Genomic DNA, 26,515 nt, shown 5'->3' with positions numbered 1-26,515 from the left:
GATATTAGCTGGAGATTTCAAATATTTCTCAGACATAAAATTTAGGACTAAATTTCTGCTCAACTAAATGCAAAATAGTTTGACTGTTTCAATTCATATACACTCAATATAGTCATTGACCAGAAATATTAACTCGACTGCTGTTCAGAGTTTTCCCTGATCTAAGTTATTGTAGTGTTTTATGATTTTATCTTCATATTGTGATTGTGTTCTTGTTATCAAAATTTCCATTAAAGAGGAAGTGAAATCTAAGGAAAATGCAGTTAATTAGAAAAAAATATAATGAAAGTGTAGATGGAGAGTTTTCTGCTGTTTTTGTCGTCAAATGCTGAAAGTAGCCTGTGGGATCATCAATACCAAGCCAACTGTGAAAAAGCTTTTCTCGGCTGAATAATCTGCAATTCAGAATGGTAGCAAACTTTCTTGACCCAAGCACAGTTCTAATGTCAGTGAATTCTACCATGAGTGGTGAATACTACCCTCAACTCACTGTTCTCCTTTGTTAGGTTTCAGTTGCTACCTCCATCTCGTGAGAAGCAATCCAACAAACTGGATCATCCACCCACTTCTACAGTCCATTTGGTTTTCCTTCCATTGATTTCAATGGTATCAAAGTTAAGCGGAAAGATCAGGGAATGAGACCAGTTGGTATAGTTCTACCAATGAGCTAGCATTCCATTTCAAATAGCCTCTTTCTGGCTGCTTAATTTTACAGACTAAAATTTGACGGATTCAATAATGGGGGGTCAGTCTATTTTACAACATTACAGTGAAACTGTTTTCCGTAGTGTGTATTTCAATCAAATCATCATAATCATGTTAGAAGCAGAAGTTTTGTAAAAGCCCCTTGATTGCTAAAAGTCATAACAGTTGATAAACTGGGGTGGCACAGTAGTTAGCACTGCTGCCTCACAGCGCTAGAGACCTGGGTTCAATTCCCACCTCAGGCAACTGTCCGTGTGAAGTTTGCACATTCTCCCAGTGTCTGCATGAGTTCGCTCCGGTTTCCTCCCACAGTCCAAAAATCTGCAGGTTAGGTGAATTGGCCATGCGAAATTGCCCGTAGTGTTAGGTGAAGGGGTAAATGTAGGGGAATGGGTCTGGGTGGGTTGCTCTTCGGAGGGTCGGTGCGGACTTGTTGGGCCGAAGGGCCTGTTTCCACACTGTAAGTAATCTAAAAAAAATTATATCCCAAAATAAAGACCTGCAAGCAAGTGTGACTTAATGTATTGGATTTTATGTTGTTATACTTTGTATGTTTATGGATAGATATGCAGCAAATCTGCAATTAATAAATTAATGACTAGAGGAATGAGGCCAAAATTAGTACCAAATGACTTAAAGCACTTCAAAACTAGCCAGTCTGCCAGGATCTTTATTTCCACGTTACCTTTAACTGCAGAATTTGACAGTTGATTGATGAGTCTTTTGCTTTCAAATTTTCTTTGTAATTTTGTTTCCGTGTTAAAACAAAGCAGATGTTAATTGGAGTGATTATTAAAATGAATTTGTCTTAAATACTCAACGAAATATCTTTAAAGTTGACTGTTCAATTTTAAACTTTTAATTAGTGTGTATCACTAACTGTACTCATTCAATAAAGTTTCTTTTTAAGAATTTTAGGATCTGCATTTTGGTTAAATGATATAGAAATAAGCTTCAGTTCAGATGAAATAGCTTTTTGTACTGTGGTAAAACTTTCATTTAGTTCTGCTAACTTTCAAATCGCCAAATCATTTGTGACAATAATAATGTGTTACTTAAAGGGACCATACCTTAATGGAAAAGCTAAACCAAATCAGACTTGGTTTGTTCAAACACATATAATTAATTGGGTGAAAGTTGTATTTAAGAACCCCCATTCCATCACTCTGATATGACATACTTGAGACAAAATTAACACTTTGCCCCTAAAAACAAATCAAAAATTAATCATGAATTTTCATGAATACTTTGCTGTTTCAAACTCAATTTTGAACGCATTCAAGAATCTGAGAAAATATTGAGAAGTGAAGAAATCTCTTATTGTGAAATTATGTATGTATATTTATTGTCAATAATACAAATGAAGAGCATTTTTAGTCCAATTATGCTCCAAATGAAATACTGAATTGAATCTTGTACAATCTTCAGTGCTAATTACCTCCACCAAGATGTAGGGCGATAATGCTTTTGGTCCTGTTTGTTAGTCTTATTTGTATATAAACAATGGACTGGATGTTAAATGTTACTGTGTTTTTTGGCTTGTTGACATACCAGTCAACCTCAAAATTACACTGCCCATGCCTCAAAGCTGATAAGGTTTACTGTGTTTTTTTTGGGGCGGGGGTGGGGGTGGGGCGGGGGGGGGGGGAGGGAGGGGGGATGGGGGATGCGGTGGTGGTGGTGGTGGCAGTGATGTTTATCCATCAGCCCAATCCTAGTTGCTTCCTTGATATGCTGCAGAAATCCATCATGTACACTCTGTGAATTCATCCTCCACAGCTTTGGTGCTGATTAGGTTTACCCAACCTATGTATAAATTGAAGTAATCCATTCTTACTGTATTGTCCATGTTGATTGCAACTCTAATTACCTGATTTATGCAATGCTCAATGTTACCACTATAATTTTGTGGTCAGCTCCCACCCAAGTTTGCTGCTTTTGCTGTTTCTTAGCTCTGACTAAGCTGGTTTTGCATCTCTGATCTGCTGATCCAAAATCCTGTCTCATCAACTAATCTCATTTCTTAAGCCTGCTTTCCACCTCTTATTCCCTACAGCTATCCAGGACATAGATCTAGCTCAGGATCCTGAAATATGTTTATTGTAAGGAGCTAGGGTGATTTGATTTTTTAAAAGAATATTGCTCGTTGATTTATTTAGAATATAGATTGTTTTCGAATTTTATGTCAAAAATCACACAACACAAGGTTATAGTCCAACAAGTTTACTTGGCAGCTCTAATGCTTGTAATGGACAAAGATGACTGAATGCAAAAAGAAAAGAAATATCTGAAGTTTGAAGAGAAGTTATTCCAAGCACATGTTAGGTTATGACAGTCAAAGTCACAAAATCAATTTGAGAAATCAAATAGAGGTGGTTATCAGCTGCTGTTTAAAAAGTATTCTAGTTACAATGACATCATACCACAGTGATCATTTTTGATGCTGTTTCCAAGTGATCATCTTATGCAGTCATTCCTCTGTTTTGTTCAGTTATCCTAAATAATTATTGTAGACCTTTTGGGACAGAATTCATTGCATTACCCTGACTTTTTTAATAAAGTGCTGAAATTATTGCATTTTTCTATTGCAGAGATGATAAAAAGGATGGACTTAAGTTTTACACGGATCCATCTTACTTTTTTGACTTGTGGAAAGAGAAGATGTTGCAGGATACTGAGGATAAGAGAAAAGAGAAAAGAAGACAAAAGGTATAAAATGTTTGAGAAGAATGGTGAAACTTTATAACTGCATTATTAAATCTACAGATAGCCTTTGTTAATGTATCTAAATTATTAATTGTCGCACTGTGTTGAGGCATGCCAAAGTAATTTGACTGCAGATTTTCAAAACTAATTTAACAAGGATTTACTTTTCTATAGCTCTTTTAGGAAACAAAATTGCAGTTGTTAACTCAGAAAAATCCAAGCTATTGAAAGCGTAAACTACTTTCAAAAATAGTGCTGTAAATGTATCTATTAAAATCTAATGGCTTAGCAAAATGCCATAAAACTGCAGATGCTAGAAATCAGAAACAAAGCAAGAAATTGCTGGAAAACTTAGCAGGTCTGACAGCATCTGTGGAGATTTAAAAGAGTTAAGGTTTCGTGTCTAGTGACACTTCGGAATGTGCTTTCTCGCCAAAGATTCTGTCAGACCTGCTGAGTTTTTCCAGCAATTTCTGATTTTGTTTCTAACACCTTAACAGTTGGTTTTAGTATTAATTGCATTTTAAGATGCATACAGCTTGGCTTTCATTGGCAGGGCCCTAAAATTAGTTTTTGACTACACATTTGAGAAAATACTCTGTTTTTTTGACTGTTGATTGAATAGAATAATATTATAACATCCTTATTTCTACATGTTTTGATATGTAATTATCCATTTTAATATTTCATTGCATATGTAATTTGGGTCACATCTTGGCTATTGCTGAAGTTTGACAGGAAGAGATCAAAACCAGAAAATCTATCTATTTAGGAAGATCAAGAAACTTTTTTTTGTGTGGTGTGGAAGCTGGTTATGAAGCAGCAGAAGCCTTGAAACATGCTGACCATTCTCCTGATGAGGAAATAGTGTGCAGCTAAAGACAAAACCAATAGATGGTAGAAGGTGATTTATAAAAGTAAACTACAAATGAAAGGTTTGTGTGATTACAATTCCCCTCCCTTCCACAGATTTTACTTCTATACAAAATGAGCACTGCAGAGAATTTCATTGCTTCAGGAGAATACTAGACTGATACTGAATGTTTACACCAGATAACTGGTTGGCATGTAGCTTGTCCAGTTGTTACCATCCAGGATTTTAGTGAGACCAGATAATAGCCAGTCTCAAAGCTGAAATCAGGTTTGCAACTCTCTCAGCTGTGTTTAGAAACCCAAAATGCTGAGTACTTAATGCTGGGAATTTCAACCAAATAAGATATTCCTTTCATATTTTTTACGTTACTATTCTCCTTCAAACAGCCTGTTTTTTAAACTGAAGACAAGTATTTGAACAATAAGAATGAAGCTTTTTTTGCTATAATTCTTGTTTGTTTCATTAATCATAAAATTCATCACTGGAACAGATGACTGAGATCCTTATGTCTACATGCTTCTAGCCATGAGAATGCAAAATTATTCAGTTAAGGGTATGAAGTTTAAATTTTTTGAGTAACATATGGGCCTTTATTTTAGTCCCTCCCCTCATCCTGTGAAGAAGGTCCATGAAAGGCTTTAAAATTAGGACATTGGATTTCCCAGCCTGGGACTGCATAATTTGTCTGACTTTCAAGTTAGCGAAGGCTGCCATGATAGACAGGTGACAATTTCTTTTGAATGCAAATAAACTACTTCATGACATTAGATTCTGTGTTTTGATATTAATGGAAGATCATGTGGAGCCCTGCAATGGAGCCTGAGAGCAGAATAATAGGTGATACTGACTGGCCAGAAGAGGATTAAAGTTTTAAAAACAAATTTTTTTGGAATCCTTTGTGGGTCAGAAAGAGCAGGCATATTCACTCCAGGCCTCAAAATATTTCTTTAGTTTCTCCCCCCTCCAATTCCTTCTTCCCACTTACTGCTGGACATCTCATAGATGTTTGACAACTTCTTCTGCAAAATTTCTGATTACTCCCTGCTAGCCAAATGATGAGTCACACCAGTTCAGCAGGATGTTATGAACATTTTTCGAAAGTTACTGCCTTTTGCTAAGGTCAGCTGTTCCCTTATGTGTCTTCACTTCCAGGTGTGCGCTACTTATTCCTGAAAGTATAAAACGTGCATCCATTTTCCCATTTCATAAGAAACATGCAATTAGCAACCTTACAAAAAAATGAACTAGTGCTCATTTTTAATGTCTTATCACTCCCAAGATATATCTGATTAGTTTTGTTGAGTCTTCCAAATCCCGGCCCTGCTTCTAACACCAAAGAACTGCCAATGTATACTAACAGTGAGATTAATTTTTTTTGATATTTTCATCATCGAATGTAAATAACAACTTACTACCATGATACTTTAAAGTTAAAAGTCACACAACACCAGGTTATCGTCAAACAGGTATAACATTATGTTGTGTGAATTTTAACTTAGTCCACCTAGTCCAACACTGGCACTTCCAAGTCATTACTACTTTAAAACATTTAACACAATTTTAATCAAGCGCTTGATGTAGAATTGCTTTTGAAACAAGTTACGCTTGTGTGTCTTGTTAATGTGAATAAGAAATCGTCTCACATCATTAACATAACAGTGTAATTTTGCTTTTTAACCAACTCAACAAATAATTTACTGTCATAATCCTATGATGATTCTGAAGACAGGTATGAAATTAACCATCTGTGTCTTGAAACATTAATTTGTAAATGTCCTACACTTCAATATTAAATTTTCACCACAGTAATAGGCAATATGTAGTATATTTTAATCATATGTGGCATGAGCAGCTAGATTTGATTTTTGAAATTGTTAGTGGGCATAAACTCCAAAAATTAATATGTTGATAAATACTCCCCTAAGATGTAATAAAGTATTTAGAATCATTAAATTATAATCAAGCTTATACATTCTATTACATTATTAATTTAAAATTATTAATTATTTAAATATCGGGTCTCAAATTAACTGCTGACATTAGCAGATCCACACTTGTTACCTTTGTATGCCATCCTAAGTATACTGTTTTACTTGAGGCATTAATTTATTTAGAAATAAAGTATTTTATTCTATGTCAAGCAGATAGAGGTGCATCCTACTGTGGTAAAGTTTGATCCATAAAATCACCAACAATAATTTCAATGTTTCCACCTTAACGTTAAATTTGTGCGATGCCTGAAAGGACCTTTAGTATTTTATAGTACAAAAGCAAGAAAGTAACACAACAGTACCAACAAAATGAAACTCGAGTATAATTGCATGAGTTGTTATTTTTTGAACATTCTGTTTTTGTGTGAGCTTCTTGCATTCTAATAATTTTGCTTTTCGTAATGTTTTGACAATATTGATCTCACATTAACTATGGAATTTTATTCTAATTTGCTATTTCTGATGGAATTTCATTAACTGTTTAACTCCTTCACTAAAATGAAAATTATGCAAACTAATTGTGTTCACAAAGTTATCATTGACTTGAACACAGCCTGCAGACCCAAAATTTTTGATTTTTTTAATATACGTATGTAGACAATACCTTGGGGGTGATGGATTGGGTGAAAGTAAAAGAAAAATCCTGCTTTTGGTACAATTTGCAAGATTCCTTCTTTTATGCATCGCACTTTCTTTCTGTTATGCTAACAAAATTTACCCACACTATGTCTCGTCATTCTATCTTTTGGCATGCTTTCTTCATACCTTAGGAGCAGAAGCGTATAGATGGCACAACTCGTGAAGTGAAAAAAGTTAGAAAGGCCAAGAACAGGCGCCAAGAATGGAATATGATGGCATATGACAAAGAACTTAGACCTGACAACAGGTTATCTCAAAATCTGTACCATGGAGCATCTTCAGAGGGATCAGTGTCCCCAGACAATAGGTCTGTGCATATCAAAACTGCCTGGTCTATAATCATTTGGAAGAATAATCATGTTTATTATCTTCTATGAGTGGCAAACTATAAATGCATATAATGCTGTTTTGAATATTCTGAGGAAAAGAAAATAAGTAATTCAGAAGGTATACTGAGATTTTTTTGTAAAACATAGAATTATAATGTAAATATAAAAAAATGTTTAAAACTGACAACATTTATAAACAAAATACTGTAGTACAAAATAAAGAGTAACTAATGGTAGAAGTGATGATTCTATGGGGCTAGAGGTTCAATATCTGTCCTGAAATAAGAAATAAATTCTCTGCGCTAGTAGCCTGAGGTCAAGTCATACTCAGCTTTTGGCTTCATTTAAATTGATATCACACAAGTGTTTTTATGGTTGTGGAGGACTGGAGGATGACTGGCAAAGAGGTCATTTTTTATGGGTAGGGAAATGTGGTGGTGTCTGAGCATTACAATAGTTAGCTTTTGTTTTGTGAACTCGGGAGGAGAGGAGCTGGCCTGCTGAATTCAGAAGCTGAGAACTGAAAATATCTTAGAACTGTTTTTGAACAGCTTTCAGTGGTTCCTTCAAGAAATCTTAGTCATATGGCCAGAGGTTTCTGGATTATCATTTTACCTTTGTGTGGTTCAGAATAATGCTAGAATTCAATTCCTGTTCCAGCCATGGTAGTCTTGGGATCCACCTGTTCGCCCTGCACTGAGAGTGGAAGGCAATGACAAACCACCATTGACTGACAAGAACTTCCAAGGAAAACTGCTCAGAATGAAGGATCAGCTGGCCATGAGCCAAGGATCTGCCTTCATTCAGAGCGCTCATGGTATGGAATGAAATCATGGTGCTGAAATCTGGTACATCTGGACCTAATACAACTTCTGGCCATTTTTAACCAGAAAGTTTCCTTGGTGGGATCATGGTGTATTCTCCAACAACTGTTGTTGAGCCGATTTACATATGCAAATAACCTAGCTATGGTTTCAGGCAGATGTTACAGATGACCAGAAGTCACCAAACCAATACAGCATTCAACACACTTTCACTCCAGATTGGGACCCAAGCTTTCAAAATTGATATTTAAAATCCCATAGGTCATTGTATACAACTAGTAATCTAATTTTCTCTTTTCATGTTTTTTGATGTCAACTTTTCTTAACTTTCTTTTTTTTCTTATAAAGAAGTGAGCTTTGGTGGCATATACATACAGTACATCGGCTATGGGGTTGGGAGGGAGTGCGGGAGGGATGTCCCAGACCATTTCGTCCTCTGAATCTAGAAGGATGCAGTTCCAGCAGAGTGCTGATCAGGAGCGTGAACATTGCTTCACTTCTCCACTTATCATCCCTATTCTCTATAATCCCAACACCGTTTGTAGTACCACTCTGCTGTTCTAGCTATAATGCTGAGCAGTGATAGGGTTATAGTGGGTTATGTCACTGAGTTAGTAATTCTGAGGTGCAGACTAATGTTCCGAGGAATGTGGGTTCAAGTCTCACCATGGTAGCTGGTGCAATTTAAAATTCAGTTAGTAAAACTTTGAATTAAAAGTTAGTCTCACTAATGATAACTATTAAACAATAATTGATTTATTATAAAAGCCCATCTGGATTGCTCGTATTCTTTAGTGAAGAAAATCTTAACCTTAACCTTAACCAGCCTCCATGTGCCTCCCGAACCTCTTATCTGCCCTCTGAAATGGCTTAGCAAGCCATGGTTCAAGGGCAATAGAAATGAGGAGCAAGAGCTTGATTATATGCACAGAAATTGGGTTTTTCAGAAAGATGTAAAGCCAGAGAACATTTTAATTAGGGCAAGTTTTTATTAAATGTGGTTCAGCCTACAGTAATACAGAATAATGGGATTTATTTGTAAACTAGTTCATAGGATGTGGGCATTTTTGCCCAGAGCCACATTTGTCTCTCCCATTGCTCTGGAGAAAGTGGTGGTGAGCCACATTTGTGAACCGCTGCAGCCCATGGAAGGGTGTGCTAGGATTTTGACCCAATGACAATGAAGGAACAGCAATTATAGTTCTGAGTCAGGATGGAGTGTGATTTTGAAGGGAGTTTGCAGATGGTGTTGTTCCCTTGTGTTTGTGGTCCTCGCTGTTCTGTTTGGTTGAATTTGTTGGTTTGGAAGGTGATGTCAAATGAATCATGGTGAGTTACTGTATGCATCTTGTAAATTGTACACAGCGCTATATGTGATCAAGGGAGTGAATTTTAAGGTGGTGATGGGGTGAAAATTAGATGGGATACTTTTGTCCTAGACGGCGTTGAGCTTCTTGATTATTGTTGGTGCTCTGCTCATTCAAGCAAGTGGAGAGTATTCTGTCAGACACCTGACTTGTGTCTTGTAGATGGCAGACAGACACTGGGAAAACAGAAGATGAGTTACTTGCCGCAGTTCATGACCTTTAACCTATTGTTCTGCAGTATTTATTTGGCTGGTCTTGGAGAATTCACCACGAAGGTATACAGGAAAGCCATACACACAGACCAAGTCCTGAACTACGAAAGCAACCACCCCAACACACATAAAAGAAGTTGCATCAAGACACTATTCAAAAGGGCTACAACACACTGCAGCACACCAGAACTGCAAAAAGAGGAAGAAGAACACCTCTACAATGTATTCGCCAAAAACATTTACCCCCACAATTTCATCAACAGATGCCTAAGGGAAAGTCAGCGGAATGAGGACATGCCACAACCCAAAGGACTAGCCACGTTACCATACATCAACAACATTTTCAAACTGACAGCCAGACTACTACGACCACTAGGACTCATAACAGCACACAAACCAACAGCCACTCAAGACAACAACTCACCAGGACAAAGGACCCGATACCCAGCATGAGCAAAACCAACGTAGTGTACAAACTCCCATGCAAGGACTGCAAAAACACTATATAGGACAAACAGGAAGACAGCTAACGATCCGTATCCATGAACACCAACTAGCCACGAAACAACACAACCAGCTATCCTTAGTAGCCACACACGAGGATGACAAGCAACATGAGTTCGACTGGGACAACACTATTATAGGACAAGCCCATCAGAGAACAGCCAGGGAATTGCTAGAGGCATGGCACTCATCCACAGACTCTATCCACAAACACATCGACCTGGACCCAATATACCGGCCACTGCGGTGGACAGCTAGAACTGACAACCGGAAGAGGCAGAGACAAACCACTGTAAATGCCGGAGGAAACATCACAGAAGTACTTCACAAGAGGCTCCCAAGCACTGAGGATGTCGCCTAGATGGGACAAAACGTCTGCAACACAAATTCCCAGCTCGGTGAACAGAACCACAACAATTACAAAGGGATCTTGATCAATTGGCCCAGTGTGCTGCGGAGTGGCAGGTGGAGTTTAATTTGGATAAATGTGAGATATTGCATTTTGGTAAAACAAACAAGCAGGACAAGTAGACATGCTGGTTAAGAAGGTATTTAGCACACTTGCTTTCATTGTTCAGACTTTTGAGTGTATGAGTTGGGATGTCATGTTTACATTGTACAGGACATTGGTGTGGCCACTTTTGGAGTACTGTGTACAGTTCTGGCCATCCCAGAAAGGTTATGATTAAATTGGAGAGAGTTCAGAAAAGATTTACCAGGATGTTACTGGGACTGGAGAGTTTAGATTATAAGGAGAGGCTGGATAGGGTGAGACCTTTTTCACGGGAGTGTAGGAGGTTGAGGAATAACCTTTATAGTGGTTTATGAAATCATAAGGGACATAGATAAGGTGAATAGCAAAGGTGTTTTCCCTAGGGCAGGACAGTTCAAAACTAGGGGGCATATTTTTTAAGGAGTAGAGAAAGTGTTAAAAGGGACCAAGAAGCAATCTTTTCACACACATAATGATTCGAGTGTGGAATGAACTGCCAGAGGAAATGGTAGATACAGGCGCAGTTGCAGCATTTGGATAGGTACATAAATAGGGAAGGTTTAGAGGGATATGGGTCAAATGCAGGCTAGTAGGAGTAGTTTAGTTTGGAAAACTTGGACTAGTTGGACTGAAGGATCTGTTTCTGTGCTGTATGATTCTATGACTCTAATTGTTGGCTTTGCAAGTGTCATCCACAGCCTAAGAAAGGAGAAACAAGGCCTGCAGATGAAATTTGGGGTCAGTTTGAGCTGTTTGGTCCAGAGTTCACTGGATAAACCAACTGAGTTATCCACTAAGCTCAGAGTGTAGTTAGCAACTAATCACTAATTTTAAGTTTAGATTTCAGCTGATAGAAAATAGTGAAATGTTTTCAGAATAAATTCATTGTTTCAGTATGCAATTCTGTATTGATCCAGATAGTTCCAATACATAGTTTTATTTAATTGTACAAAGGATTCTTTTGAAACGTTGGTGTAATTTGTCATGCAAGTGTATTTGCATGTTTAAGTGCTCTATTGAGACCTAACATTAATATCCTTGTCTCAAGCACAATTCATTTTCAAATTAAAAATACCTCAATTAAAAGTACATTTAAGACAAACTCACCGGCTGAGAGTTTAAACTTTGGGTGAAATTGGTGATCCAGGTACAACTGGGTTAGTTTTGAGAAATGTCTTTTTGTTCCACTTCCACTGAAACTCATTTTTAGATCGCAAATGTAAAACTTTCAGGAGTCAGTGCAACTGGGCTGCATTTTAGAACACAATACCTCAACACATGTGAAAGTAAAGGCACCTTGCATAGTAAGGTATATCAAGTTGTACTAAAAGTATGCTATTTTGATCTAATGCCTTTTTTCTGGAAACTATCAAAGAATTGCCTGCAAAATTATGTGGAAAAAGCTTTAAAAGTCCCCTAACGAAGAGCTTATTCCTATGCTGTACTGTTTTATGTTCTATGTTAAAATATGTGAAATATTCTCTATAAATATATGGGAAGAGTTTCCACTAGGTTGTGCTGTTTTGCAGTTCGATTCACTTGAAATTAAACAAAGCAATGCAATGGATTGAGAAATTTCAAATTTATGTTCAGTGTAAATTGAGTTTCCATGATCTTTTGTTTTACTTTTACAAAATAAAACTTTAGAAGCTGACCCCACCCAAAAATCAGATATACCCCCAGATTGAATTAATTACCAAAGTAAATGCCAGTTGTGTGTTTTGAAGGCCTTTGAGAAAGCTCTTAAGATTATGTTTTGTTTTTTTCTGCAAGGAAATGTGGAGACTTATTTGTGCAGTTCTTTTTTCACTGACTAGTGGAAGTTTTACATCTGTGATCTAAAAGTGAGTTTCAGTGGAATTGAAACAAAAAGACATTTCTCGAAACTAAACCAGTTGTACCTGGATCACCAATTGCACCCAATGCTTAAACTCTCAGTCTGTGAATTTGTATTCAATATACTTTAAATTGAGGTATTTTTAATTTGAAGATAAATTGTGCTTGAGAGAAGGATATTAATGTTAGGTCTCAACTACATTGGTCAAGATTTTCAATTTTGAGTCCTTAGATTCAAATGCAGGTCAGGAGAACACATGTCTGTGAGGAGATTTTCATTCACTGCTATTTGTCTACTTGCTCTTTTAGTCCACGGACTTCAACGAGGCTGATCGATCCAATATTTTGATATTTTATCAAATGCTTTTTTGAAGTCCTTATACATTTCCATTACATTGCCTTCATCAACTTTGCTATCTCTTTAACAAATCTATGCTGCCTTAATTGTTTTGTCCCAAGTTATCATTTTTATGAAGGGAACGCTCATTCACCTCTAATTCCTGGATTTATTTTTATGCCATTTATTTGACCATAGCTGCAATGTTTACATTTCTCCAATCATCTGGAATCATCCCTGTATTTAAGGGGGATTGGAAGTAGCAAGTATCTGTATAATTTCCACCCTTCTCTTGACATCCTTGAATACAACCTAGTCCTGATGACTTATCAACTTTAAGCGTAACCAACATTTCTCGTAGCTCAGCTTTCTCAAATTTTAGCATATGTGGTATTTCATCTACCTCCTCTATCTCTTTGTCTTTGGAGGTATTCTATTTCTTGGTAAAGACGGATACAAAATAATTAGTTTGCTGCTCAGCCATGTCCTCTTCATGCATAATTCGCTTCAGTGGTCCCTCTGGCCCTACGCTTCCTCTTATCATCTTTTCATACCATTTATATGCTTATAGAAGACTTCTGAATTCTTCTTTTTATGTTAGGTGAAGCCTCTTGTCATAGTCTTTTAAATCCCTTTTATGTCTTTTATAATTCCCCTTTGAGTTTCCTATATTCAGTCTGGTTATCTCTTGTATTAACTAATCATTTTCTGTAATACTTTTCCTGCTTCACCTTACTTCCTTTCTCTTTCAGCATCTGGGAAACCGTGGCTTTGGTTGCTCTACTACTCCTGCTCCAGGGAGTTTACCTTAGCTGTATCTGTGCCATCTCTTTTTGAAGACAGATTTGCATATAGTCTTTGATTCTAATTTACCTAGGAGAGAATCATTCTCAACCCACTGACACTGGACTTCTTCTAGTTAAATATTTTAACTCTTCACCACTCCTTCATATTTTTCATAACTAATCTGAACTTTGAACTGATGATCACTTCTTCCTAAATGGTCTGCTACTGCCATTTGATCCACTTAACTGTCATCATTCCAAGAATCAGATCCAAGAACATATCCTTCTTCATTGGGTCTGTAATGCCTTGAAGACACTTCAGAAATTCTTTTACCTCTCTGCCTTTACATTACTTTCCTGGTCTTTGTTAGGATAATTGAAATCCCTTTATCTCTATAGCTTAATAGTACAGAATTTGACTATTGCTGAAAAAAGAAACATTTGTCTAAGCTTTCCATTTTGCACTCATCAGGATATCCATAATCTCTTTGTTTGAGGTTCTGCTGAATAATCTGTTTCCTAGCTCCATAAATATTGCCTGTAGGACTTTTGCCCTCCTTTTGTTGAGAGTCTTTAAAACACTCTGATGGGAAAGGCAAACAGCTTGAGACCATAGATCATATTGGCTGATCACTCTCCCCCCATTCTGCAGATATTCAGGGACATCCCGGACCTCACCACATCTTATCCTGGAATCAGATCTGCAGTCACGTAAAAGCCCATCTGTTTCCCTAACTATAGAATTCTCTATATCTTTATTGCTATACTAATTTGCCATCTCACCACAATGCACAGCTGTGCTGTTGACTTAACTTTGGTTGTGCTGGACAGAGGAAGCATCACCCTCATCACTAGTTGGGAAAAGAGATGTATTCAGGACTCTTCCATGATGTTCTAGTAGTCAACATTCTCTCTCTTCTGCTCACACGTAAGCTATTTGCAGACCGCCTCCCGAAAGGTGCTATCCATGTAGCTGTCAGCTTTGTGGATGTGTCACACTAATGCTAGCTACTATTCAATTTCTGCAACCCATAGCTTGAACTCCAAGCTGATGACCCTTCCTGCACTGTGGCTTTTTAGAATCCTGGAGTTGCCAAATGAAACAGATGTGCGTTTCACAGGACTTTGTTTCATAGTATGTTTCATTGTATTTTTCATAGAAAACAAATCAGTGGACATATATTTAATAATTAAATAGTCATAATTTAAGTCAGTTCAAGTGTTTTTAAATGGTAACCAATTGCTGTTTTATACGTTGATATTCATAATTATGGTATATTATGAATTTCAACTTGGTCAACTTTTCAACTTGTAAAATCTGCATTTTGAGCAGTGGCTGAGACTTTGCATTTTCTAAGACTGTTACGCATATTATTGTTTTGTTCACTTGCATCCTTAAGCTGAGCTGGGAAGCTTCCTGAAGAACATTGTTTAAGCAACTGCTGCTGGTCTTATGTTTATTTCCTATATTGGTATGATTTCCCCTCCAGAGAGAGAAACATAAGTTGAATTCAAACAGAAACCATCAAGTTAATGTGAGAAAAGTCAGAACAAGAAAAGAAGAATGGGAGAGAATGAAAATGGGCAAAGAGTTCATGACTGACGCAAAGGAACTGGAGCAGGCCGAGGGCACGAAAGAAGAGAAAATGCTTAAAGGGTTTGTTAGTTTTATTATCAAAGCCCCAACTGCTTTGGTGCCAATCCTGCTTCAGGTCTTCTTTAAATTACTTTGCTGCGTGAGAGCAGCAGCATCCTAATGGTCTTTTAATTTGGCTTACTGTTCTGATCAGTGTCACGCTGGGGAACATATGGCTGTGCATACTAATGAAGCATCTTCATGCAGCAAAGCTTCTTTCTTGAGTATTCTGGGTCTTTCCATTTTATGAACTTTCTGCTCAACTGTTTCAGAATGGTAATTTTTTCCTAACACTTTTCCTATAACTTCTTAAGTGCTTAGAAATATTTTCAGGGCAGTTAGTAGATTAATCAGTTTAAGTTTATCCCTGTTGTCTTTTTGGAGCTGTACATCGACATGTTTAATTTTAAAATTGAAATATGACTTAAAAATTAATCAGTCTGTTATTGATGAGGGAGAGAAATCCATGGACAGTGGCATATAAGTCAAGCTCTGAAGCTTTGAAAAGTCCTTCCAAAAATAGGAGTATAAAATATGAACTGTTGGCATTTATGCAGATAGATCTATTTCTGTTTGTTGTTTGCATGTTTTAAACTCCTGCACATTTTCTTGGTAATACAGCCTGTATTGCCTGCTTAATACTATGCCCTGATCTATAACATGAAAAATTGAGGGCAACTCCTAATGTGGTACAACCCTTTATCATACATTAATTAGTTGAAAAATATAATGTTTGACCCATACGCAGAATATAGACCCTAAATATCCATTTTAGCCTTGGAAAAATTGGTTTTGTACATGTCAACTTGTATGCCCTGACCTGTAGTGCTTTCAAATTAAATTTCAAATGCACCTATACTTTAACAGAAATATACAGATGTTTCTCGAAAAATACCCATCTCCATCATAATTGTTTTTAAATGTTATCTTATTAACTTAAATTCAGGGTTTCTCATAAATATTAACTTACAAAGGAATGCAATCATTTTATCACTCATTTTATAGTGAAGACAAAAATTGGCAAGACCATTATTCAAGCTTTGTGCTACCCACAAAGTCATATTTTATTTTGACTTTATTCTTTTCTGACCTCTCCTGTCTCTGTGTGCAACTGTGACACGTGTGACATTTTCATTTATTTTAACCATTTTAGTTCTCTGACAATTTCTAGTTCTCTAGCACTAGTTGTCTCCTCTGTGCACATGCAGCTCATACACACCTCCATCACTGAGCAGGATGGTCTCATTTCTTTGCATTTCTTTGTCAAACATCACTTCAGATATTTTCATACATAATCAGTATGCTCTGCTTGGCTGAACTTATTTTTGCCTTTACAAACTTGTCTTACTAACCAAAATAATCCATGCAGAATTGGAGGTAACCTTTTTAACGTGGTTTGATACTTCACTGGGACATGATATGAGGGATAAAGGGAATTTACTTATTGATGCAATGTGACAAGTGGTCTGTACTAAGCATCAAGTTATCATCACATGGATCAGTGACTTGGATGACGAAACAACAAGTTTACATACGGCAATAAATTGGAAGAGACAGTAAGTTGAGTAGCTGAGAGCAAGGGGTTACAAAGTGACATAGTCAAAATCAATGACTGGGCAAAACTGTAATAGATGAAATTCACTAGAAAGTTACCATCCACTTTGGATCCAACAAAGACAAATCAGAATATTTTCTTACTAGTAAGAAATTGGGAATGTGGAGCAGAAGAGATTTGAGTGTCCAAAGCATAAAATGCAGTGTAAAAGTGCAAAAAGTATTATCAAATTCATATGAAGACTTTTACCTCAATGGGGAGAAAGTGAGGACTGCAGATGCTGGAGATCAGAGTTGAAAATGTGTTGCTGGAAAAGCGCAGCAGGTCAGGCAGCATCCAAGGAGCAGGAGAATCGACGTTTCGGGCATCAGCCCTTCTTCAGGAATCTTTCCTGAAGAAGGGCTGATGCCCGAAACGTCGATTCTCCTGCTCCTTGGGTGCTGCCTGACCTGCTGTGCTTTTTCAGCAACACATTTTCAGCTTTTACCTCAATGGGATCAATTTCATATGGAAATAATCTATTGTTAATTTATATAGAGCCTTGGTCATAGCTCTTCTGGTGTATTGCATCCAGTTTTGCACAATATTTTAAGAAAAATATATTAGACCACAAACAAGTATGGCATAGATTCATTATAATGATACTGAAGCTTAAAATGTTGGATTATGAAGATAAGTTGAGTAAATGTGACTTTCATTGAGAAATTTAAGGATGATTTGTTTCAGGTGCTTAAATCAATTAAAAAATGATTTGATATGATAATTCAAGAGAAACAACTTCCCATTGTAAGGAAGTCTAGAATAAGAGGACATAATTTTAAATTTAGTGTTAAACCATTCAGGAGTGAAAACATGAACTACTCTTCCGTATACATGTGGGATTATCTTTCCCTTGTGGCTGTGGCATTGAAATTTTCAAAGCTGATACTGGCTATGAGACGCAGCTATAACGTAAATGCATATCTGTGTTATTAGGTTGCCTGTCACTATCCAATCATGAATTAGCTGAAATTTTCTTGCAGAAACAACATTGGAAAAACTGGAAATACTGTTTTTGGCCCAACAACAAAGCCTTCATTTCCTTGCGACCATTTCCATTTTCCTCTCTGGCCACTATCTCAAACTGCACCAGATTATTTGCAATCCTGTTTGACTGTGAGCTCGGCTTTTGACCGTCTTCTCCTCTCCATCACAGAGAATGTCTCAATCCACATCTGTAATGTATCCATTATCTGGCACTTCCCTGTAAATCAATGCTGAAACTCACATCCATGATTTTGTTAATTGCAGCCTGGCCTATCCTGTGTTATGCTAGCCAGCTTCTCATTTTCTACCCTCCCATAAACAAATTCACCCAAAATTCTGCTAAGTCAAAAATATCCAAACCTGCAACAAATCCTGATCAGCCATCACCCCTGTGCTTGCTGACCTACCCTGGCTCCTGGGTTCTGAAATATATTCCAATGTTCACGTCCATCCTTGGTTTAGCTTTTGTCTGTTGTGCATCCTTGAGCAGCTGTGTAACCATCCAAGAACTTTGAATTCCTCCAAATCTTGGGCCTTATTGATCCACCAACATCCTTCACCACACCGTTGTTCAGCTTTCAGCTGTCTACAATCAAAGATCTAGAATTCCCTCCCTCTGTCTTACTAACTTAGATCCCAGTTTCCTTTTGAGGATCCTAATGTCATCTGCTTTGTCTCAGTGACAACGTTTTTGTCTCACTGCGTTCCCTTAACACTTTTGCAGAGGGTATTATATTATTAGTACTATTTAAAAGCTAGAGGGACACCTCATTTTCACTTAGCTACCTTTTACAGCCCTCAGGACTCCACATTGAGTTTAACAATTTCAGTGAGTGAACACCTCCCTCTCTGTTTGTTTCCCACCCCCACAAACCTCTTTTGTATGGCTTGCTCCTACCACAGCCACTCCATTTCTAAAAATTCACCTTTCCTGTTATCACATATTAAACCTTTACTTCTTCCATGCCTTAATATGAGCAGTCCCTTTGTCTGCTTCCCTTTTTTCTCTCTCTCGGCACCATTTCCATATATTCCTCTCCCACTCCTGCCAAACAAGCCCACTGGTCCCCTGTCCTTGGCATACCCAGCTGCTTTCAGTTCTGACAAAGAGTCATTGGACTTGAAATGTTAACTCTATTTTCTCTCAACACATGCTGCCAGCTATGCTGAGTTTCTCCAGCACTTCCAGTTTTTTCTTTTTATTTTAAATGCTAGCTATTGCTGTTGTACCCAAAATGTTACTCTCCACTTTTTCAATATTGACCAACATGCTGTACATCTCCAGCAATAATATTCTTTACCATCTTAAAGACTTAATTGTAGAGAATTTGCAATTAAATACCTGCAAAAATATACACACCCAATTCAGAATCAAAATCCTTGTTCTCTTCATATTGTCATTGCTTTTAAAACTTAAGAGCTTTTTGTGGGTTTTTTTGTAGTTTTATTTGAAGCACGAGACAAGGGAGTGGAAACGTTTGATTTGTTATTTACTCTACATGTTGGATATCAGTATTGTTAGTTGGATCAGTGCTAGACTTTAATAGGGCAAATTCTAACTGAGTTCAAATATAAAATCTACATGCTCACTGCTATCATAATGAATGTTCAGCCTTTTTAGGGTTTGTTTTATATTTTCATAGCTTATGGATAAGTAATCTAATTAAGCTGCTCTCAAATCTATCTTTTTATCTGTTATTCTGTTGTATTGCAAGTTCAGATAGATAAGTAAATTTTAAAAATGAATAATAAACTTTTATTTTGAGAATATTGACCCTATATTTGAAATATATTTAAGCCATATGCATTACTGCGATAATACTTCACAGAAGTTTAGAAATCACTCTTCTTTTCTGAAGGCTCAAAACTAAGCATGTTAAATATTGGCTGTAGAATGCTCAATTAACTTGCAAGATTTCAGTTTTGATACTCTGCTTTGAAGCTTAATCATGAACACTTACTGGAGTACTATAGGTTGAATTTGCTAAATATGAAATATTTTGTCTCTGCTTTTAACACCAGATCTCATGGATCAGATCTTACAGATTACTCATATCCTGTTACCCCCAATCATGTTCATCCTTCACTGCAGCAGCAGCAGATGTCAGTAACATACATGTCTAGTGATAATCAGCAGCAAATGGGTACTGGTAATCAGGTCCAGGAACATGACTACAAATCCTCTGCAACAGGATTCAGACATGGTACTCTAAACAGGCCTCAACAACCTCCACCACCTCCGCCATCAACTGCTGTAAATGGTGGTGCCCCACCTCCACCGCCACCACCACCACAACAGCAACAACCACCATTGGAATACAGGTAAATAGCTTGAATCTCATCTGTTGTCCAAGAAAGCGAAATCTTGAGTAGTAATTTGATTCCCTTAGAGTAGTTATTAGCCATTTTTGTAGTGGCATTTTGGAGTTTTGTTTATCTTATATTTGATAGAATTTATGCTGATTACAGTAATCTACTTTGTAATATCCAGTACTGATTTTAAATTTACCAACATGAGAAACTAATATTGTTACTTCACAATGGCGTACTTACAGTGCCTCAGTAGATTGGATAATCCACCTGAGTTGCACAAAATATACATATCAGTTCTTCAAGGATCCAAAACAATCAAAGCTGAAAATGTGTTGCTGGAAAAGCGCAGCAGGTTAGGCAGCATCCAAGGAGCAGGAGAATCGATGTTTCGGGCATGAGCCCTTCTTCAGGCTCATGCCCGAAACGTCGATTCTCGTGCTCCTTGAATGCTGCCTGACCTGCTGCGCTTTTCCAGCAACACATTTTCAGCTCTGACCTCCAGCATCTGCAGTCCTCACTTTCTCCTTCCAAAACAATCACAGTCTAATACATTTAACAGAAATAGAAAATGTTGAAAATAGGCAGAAAGCAGAAGTGCAGAGATTTGGGTTTGTGGGTTTCTGCTACTTTTTGCTATAATTTGCATAGAATCCCTACAATGTGAAAGCAGGCCATTCAGCCCATCGAGTCCACACTGCTCTGAAGAGCATCCACCCCTGCTCTAATTCTGCATTTCCCATGGCTAGCCCACCGAGCCTGCACATCCACGGACACAATGGGCAATTTAGCACTGCCAATCCACCTAACTTGCACATCTTTGTGATTTTGGAGGAAATCAGAGGACCCAGAGGAAACTCACGCAGACACGGGGAGAATGTGCAAGCTCCACACAGTCATCAGAGGCTTGAATTGAACCCGGGTCCTTGGTGCTGTGAGGCAGCAGTGCAAACCACTGAGTCAGCGTGCCATCCTGCTAGTACTATAATGAAATGTACAGTTAAAAAAATGACAGGAAGTCAGGTTTTAGTTCATATAATGTTAAGGATATGGAAATACCAATGTTTCTGAAAAGGACAAATTGAATTACATATGTTGAAAACTGTTAAAAATAAATAACCTTGTTACTCATTACAGCATGCAACCTTCTCAGATGATGGAATTCTATACTTCTGGTCCTCCTCTGCCTTCTGCTGGTGCAGTAATTCCTTCAGCACAAACTGCTTTTGTCAGTCCTGTCCAAGTGCCTACTCCTCCAGCTTCCCATCCTGCATCAATGATGGGGGTTGCATATACCTCTTCCCCAACTCTATCTGGAGCAATTCCTCCATCTGGTTCCCCTGGACCACCACCACCACCTCCACCTCCAGCTCCACCAGCACCACCTTCTTCCCTTGCTTCTTCACCAATGCACTGTCAGCTTGTCGTTGAAAACAAACGGCATGAATCAGCAGGCACACCTCTCAATGATGCCAGAAGTGACCTCCTTGCTGCTATTCGTATGGGTAAGTAATAACATGCAGAATTTAATTGTTGCTCTTGCAGGAAACTGGTACAGACGTGATGGGCTGAATACTTTCGTGTGGTGGAAGCATTCTGCATTTCTGTTTTTAACATACTTGATCATTACAAGTTAAAAATCACACAACACCAGGTTATAGTCCAACAGGTTTATTTGGAAGTATAAGCTTCTGAAGCACTGCTCCTTCGTCAGGTAGCTAGCTACTTGACTAATAAGCAGCATTCCGAAAGCTTGTACTTCCAAATAAACCTGTTGGACTATAACCTGGTGTTGTGTGATTTTTAACTTTGTCCACCTCAGTCCAAATTTAACACCTCCACATCATTGATCGTTAGAGTGAGAGAACATAGGTGAATTTCTGCAGGAGCTCTCCCACTACTCTGCAGTAAATATAGCAGAAGAGCCTGGCAACTTGAGAAGCAACACAAGATATTTTTAACTGGGTGAAATTCATGATTTATAACTGGGTGATAAAGAATGATTATAAAGCCACAACTGACAAATACCACTTAGAAAGTACCTTGCACAGTCTGTATGGCACTTAACAGAATGGATAATGTATTTCAATTTTCTTATACATTTATTTATTCCAGTTTTGAAGTTCCCTTTGAACATCTCATGAACTAATAACAATAAAGGTGTTATTTTGAATGAGGGATGAAAATATTAATAAGATATTCCCACTTAAAGTGATGATGTCTTTATTGCATTTGTCAACTGTAGAGTTGGCTTTAAATGTAATGCTCCTTATTTACCTTTCATAAGTACTGAAATGGAACCGGTTATTCTGTGCCTGGGAAGCTTAACTGTTACTCTTGGCCACTATTCAGACCTAAATGGCTCAGAAAATGAACTCTGTTGATGTGCCCATTCATTGATCTGACATAACTGAATTAGATTATGGTTGCTTATACATAAGAGAGTTGAGCTTCTTTCCGTTTTATTTTCCTGGATGTTTTTCATACCCTTAGTTTAACTTTAATGCAAACATTTTTGCCTGAAAAGACTTATCTCCTTGTGTGCTGATAAAACTCACGTTCAAGCAAGGGATGGCAATGTTTTTCAGAATTGATATATAGAACAATAAATTGTGAATATGATGTAGTTAAAAGAGCGAAATAAAAATTAAATGAAATTAAAAGAACGTGCACACACTGCAACTGTTTTAACTGAACAAAATAGGTTACAGCCGTTGTGTGGTTCATTTCTCTGGGTATTGCTTTGACCAATCAGAGTCAACCTGGCTGTTGTAAAATTTAAACAAAAATTGGCAATTAACTATTGATCATCACTAACAGATGTGTTCTCCATGGCAATGCTTCTACCACTGAGTTCATTTGCCATTCAATCAGCACTCTTATCTCATACAGTTTGAATGTTCTTTTGAGTGTTTATAGTGGAGAACGAGGCCATTCACCCTGTTATATCCATGCCACTCAAGTAGATTTAACTCCACTAACCCCATTTTCTAGCTGATTAGCCCATATTCATTGAGACTATGGCATCACATGTGAATATCTAAATATTGTGTAAATGCCATGAGATTCTTTTTGTCTCAACACACTGCAGGCAGAGAGTTGGAGACTCCCACTACTCTAAGTGAAAAATAATTCTCTTCACCTCTCATTTTACAGTAAATCTCTCCTCCCTTATTGACCTCTGTACTAATGGGAAAAAAAGTCATCATTTTCACTCTTATAGGAATTTTATAATCTAAATTAGGATCCCTCCCAACCCTGATTGCCCCAGGGAAAACAGCCTCTGCATTGCTAATCTTTCCTCCATAGCTCAGATCTTCCAGCCCAGGCAACATACTGGAAAATCTCCTCTGCATTATCTCTAGTGCAATCACATCTTCTAATATGGTAATCAGACCTGCATGCTAGTTGTGGCATAACTAATGTTTTATACTGTTGCACCATAACCTCCTTGCTTTAGTATCCAATGCTTTAGCTAATAATGACAAATATCCCATATACCATCTTAACCACCTTATCAATCTGCGTCGCTACCTTTAGGGATCTGTGCATATGCATATCAAGGTCCCTCTCATCTTCAGTATTTTCTATGGACCTGAGTAATCCCGTACCTCTTTTCCCTTTACAATTTCTTGTGAATTGCCCCAGTGAGGGCCAAAAAAAAATGTTTTGATTGAATGTACATTTTAAAAACTGTTTCTTATCATAATTTTTCATCTTCAAACCTGAACTGTTATTAGTGATTATAAATCTCAGTAGATAGATTAGCTCTTTGGCATATTTTAGTTTCCTGCTGTAAAATTCATTATTGTCTAATATAAATTATAGAAATCACCAAATGGTCCAGCCTCACTAAATGTTTCAATAACGGGAAAAAAAATGTATTTTGTCTGGAGTGTGATGTTTGAATAGCTAAATTCCATTATTTTAAAGAATCGAGCATGTTAGCTTTGGCCTGTTGCTAAACATAGGATTGGTTGCCTGTGATTCAGCATGCCATCATGTTTTTAAAGGAATCTTGAAGTTTTACTGATATCAACTTTCTTACTGTAGGTATTCAACTGAAAAAGGTTCAAGAGCAACGTGAGCAAGAAGCTAAGCGAGAGCCAGTTGGGAATGATGTAGCAACTATTCTATCAAGACGTATTGCTGTGGAATATAGTGATTCTGATGATGATTCAGAGCTTGATGAAAATGATTGGTCAGATTAACTTTGCTTCAGTGATGCTAACATTTGAAAATGAAGTCGAAAACTAATATGGAATATATCTGAAACAGTTCCTTTACAATGATTTTAAATTGATTTTAGATGAAATATCTGAAGCTGTTACAAAAGTTAAAATGATATTTAAGAAAGTTAAGCATATTGAATTATATAAATACACTTTCCAGGAATATTACTGCTTATTCATTTAAGCGTTGTGGAAATATAACTTTTCATTTACAAAGAACGTGCAATGTAAAAGATTAAGTTGTTGATATCTAGTGCAAATTAATATGCCATTTCATTTTTGGAATCACTGTTATTGGAAGTACATTATTAACCTATTAAGTATTTTGACTCAGTGCTCATGAGAGTGAAAGTGTCTTTCCTTTTGGCTAACTGGTTGTCTTGAACTGTGAACAATCTCATCAAAATGCTTAAATATCCTCCAAACTAAACCCTTAAGAAATGATCATTTATAAAGTTTTTGTTTTCATGACATGAAATGGACAGTATCTGTAGGAATACACCTTGTTTATCTAAACTCAGAGAACTTTAGTAAAGGTAGGATAAAATTGTCATTATCTTTACCTGACCACAGGCATTGATTGAAAGATGATTGCTGGTGGTTTAACCTGAGGACCATTACACATCAGGCAAGGGGAGAAATTGAAAATCCTTCATGGTAACCCCAGCCAGTGAAGGAATTGAACCCACACTGTTGGCAACAGTGATCCTACTTCACACCTCCCCAGCTACCCAACATTAATATTTACCAGTGCTTAGGATAGTCTCAGCACGGTAGGCTATCATGTTTTATGAAAATTGTGGTTTTGTGGGCTTATTTGATGCTAAATGAGAATCACAGATGCTAATGTTGAGTCTACCCCACTGATCCAATCAATGAAATAGCCTTGCTTGTGAATTATCACCTGGGCCTTGGAATTCAATGGATGTGCTGGTTCAGTTATTGGGAACAGTGATACTTTATGAAATTTCATTTCTCATCTACAGTGATATCATCTCAGACTCAGAAACCCAACTTGTTGCTTTTTGCCCAAGAAGGATATTCATTAACTGAACAGGAAATAATAGTTCATTAAATCCTGGTAATCGTCATCCACGTTATGTAAACTTAGAAAATGAAAACTGCAAAATAGCTAAATATGAAATTAAACCACAGTTATGACATACAGCTTAATTAGTTTTTGAATACACCAGTTCTATTTTGAGATGAAAATTGAAGTATTACCCATATAAATTCATAAGTTGAAATAAATTGTAACTGAAAACTGCATAGAAGTGTTAGACTGTTCTGAGAATGTTTAGTATTTCTATGAAGTAGTCAGCAGATATATTGCAGACAGCTCAATTTATTTTCTATCCTGTACACGTTACCATAGATATATTTGTAACTAGTTCAAGTAATCACATGTATTTGGTATTATTTGTTTTAATATTTTTGTAGTAATACTCAAAATTATGTAAAAGAATAACTTTGTGCAACATAGCTTATGCTTGATTTGTTTCGTACTGGATTTTCCCTTAATGCAGTTTTTCTATTCTTTACTGTATACGAATGTGTAAATTATAACACTGGAAATTATAAAAGTGAATTCAAATAAACAAAACACAACCTAAAACATTTATCCCTAGTGTTTTTGAATTTCATTAAAAGACCTTACCAACAGTATACATAAACAAGATAATCTTCTATTGTAACTATATATAGCCTTTAAGACTAACTAATTCAGTGGATCAGTTGTACTGTCAGAATTTGAAAGGACAGAACTTCTATGTCTTGCGTCTTTTTGTGATCAATCAAAAATCCCAAGAGCAAAGTTATTCACCATTACTACGTGGGCAACCATTTCCTGCATTCCATGTTCGAATGACATTAGATTGATCTGGGGTAGATTGCAATTTGAATATGTCACAGTGATGCCTACATAAATCGCTTTATGACATGTTTACTACTTGATACATGGAAAGTAGCAACTAGTTAGATTTGATGCGAGGCACAGATACCTGCCAAGCAAATCTGCTAGTTAACTTTGCAGTGAGGGTAGAGTCAGTAGTATCTTTTGCCTTCTGAATTAGAAGTTCTTGATTCAGTGAAAAAGTAACTAATTTTCCTTTTGCTCTGTTCCAAATCTTTTAAAATGCCTCCCCAATACAGCAT

At 37.0% G+C, this 26,515-nt stretch overlaps 1 protein-coding gene across 4 annotated transcripts in view; it reads left to right on the top strand.

Moving 5' to 3' along the window:
* The window catches only part of LOC140481325 (actin-binding protein WASF3-like), a 113,032-nt gene extending 87,056 nt beyond the window's left edge, over positions 1 to 25,976 (top strand). For 3 of the 4 annotated variants that reach the window (XM_072577312.1, XM_072577311.1, XM_072577314.1), the window contains 5 exons: positions 3,297 to 3,414; positions 7,047 to 7,222; positions 19,842 to 20,141; positions 21,267 to 21,634; positions 24,183 to 25,976. In XM_072577312.1, the coding sequence (XP_072433413.1) occupies positions 3,297 to 3,414; positions 7,047 to 7,222; positions 19,842 to 20,141; positions 21,267 to 21,634; positions 24,183 to 24,340 (1,120 nt within the window). In that variant the 3' untranslated portion in view covers positions 24,341 to 25,976. Of the gene's footprint in view, positions 1 to 3,296; positions 3,415 to 7,046; positions 7,223 to 15,092; positions 15,260 to 19,841; positions 20,142 to 21,266; positions 21,635 to 24,182 lie in introns of all 4 variants that reach the window. The other variant, XM_072577313.1, reaches the window with a different exon arrangement.
* Positions 25,977 to 26,515: the final 539 nt, after the last annotated feature.

The sequence above is a fragment of the Chiloscyllium punctatum genome, chromosome 9 (genome assembly GCF_047496795.1).
Source record: "Chiloscyllium punctatum isolate Juve2018m chromosome 9, sChiPun1.3, whole genome shotgun sequence".
Classification (NCBI taxonomy): Eukaryota; Metazoa; Chordata; class Chondrichthyes; order Orectolobiformes; family Hemiscylliidae; genus Chiloscyllium; species Chiloscyllium punctatum.
This window is presented reverse-complemented; position numbering and strand designations above follow the sequence as displayed.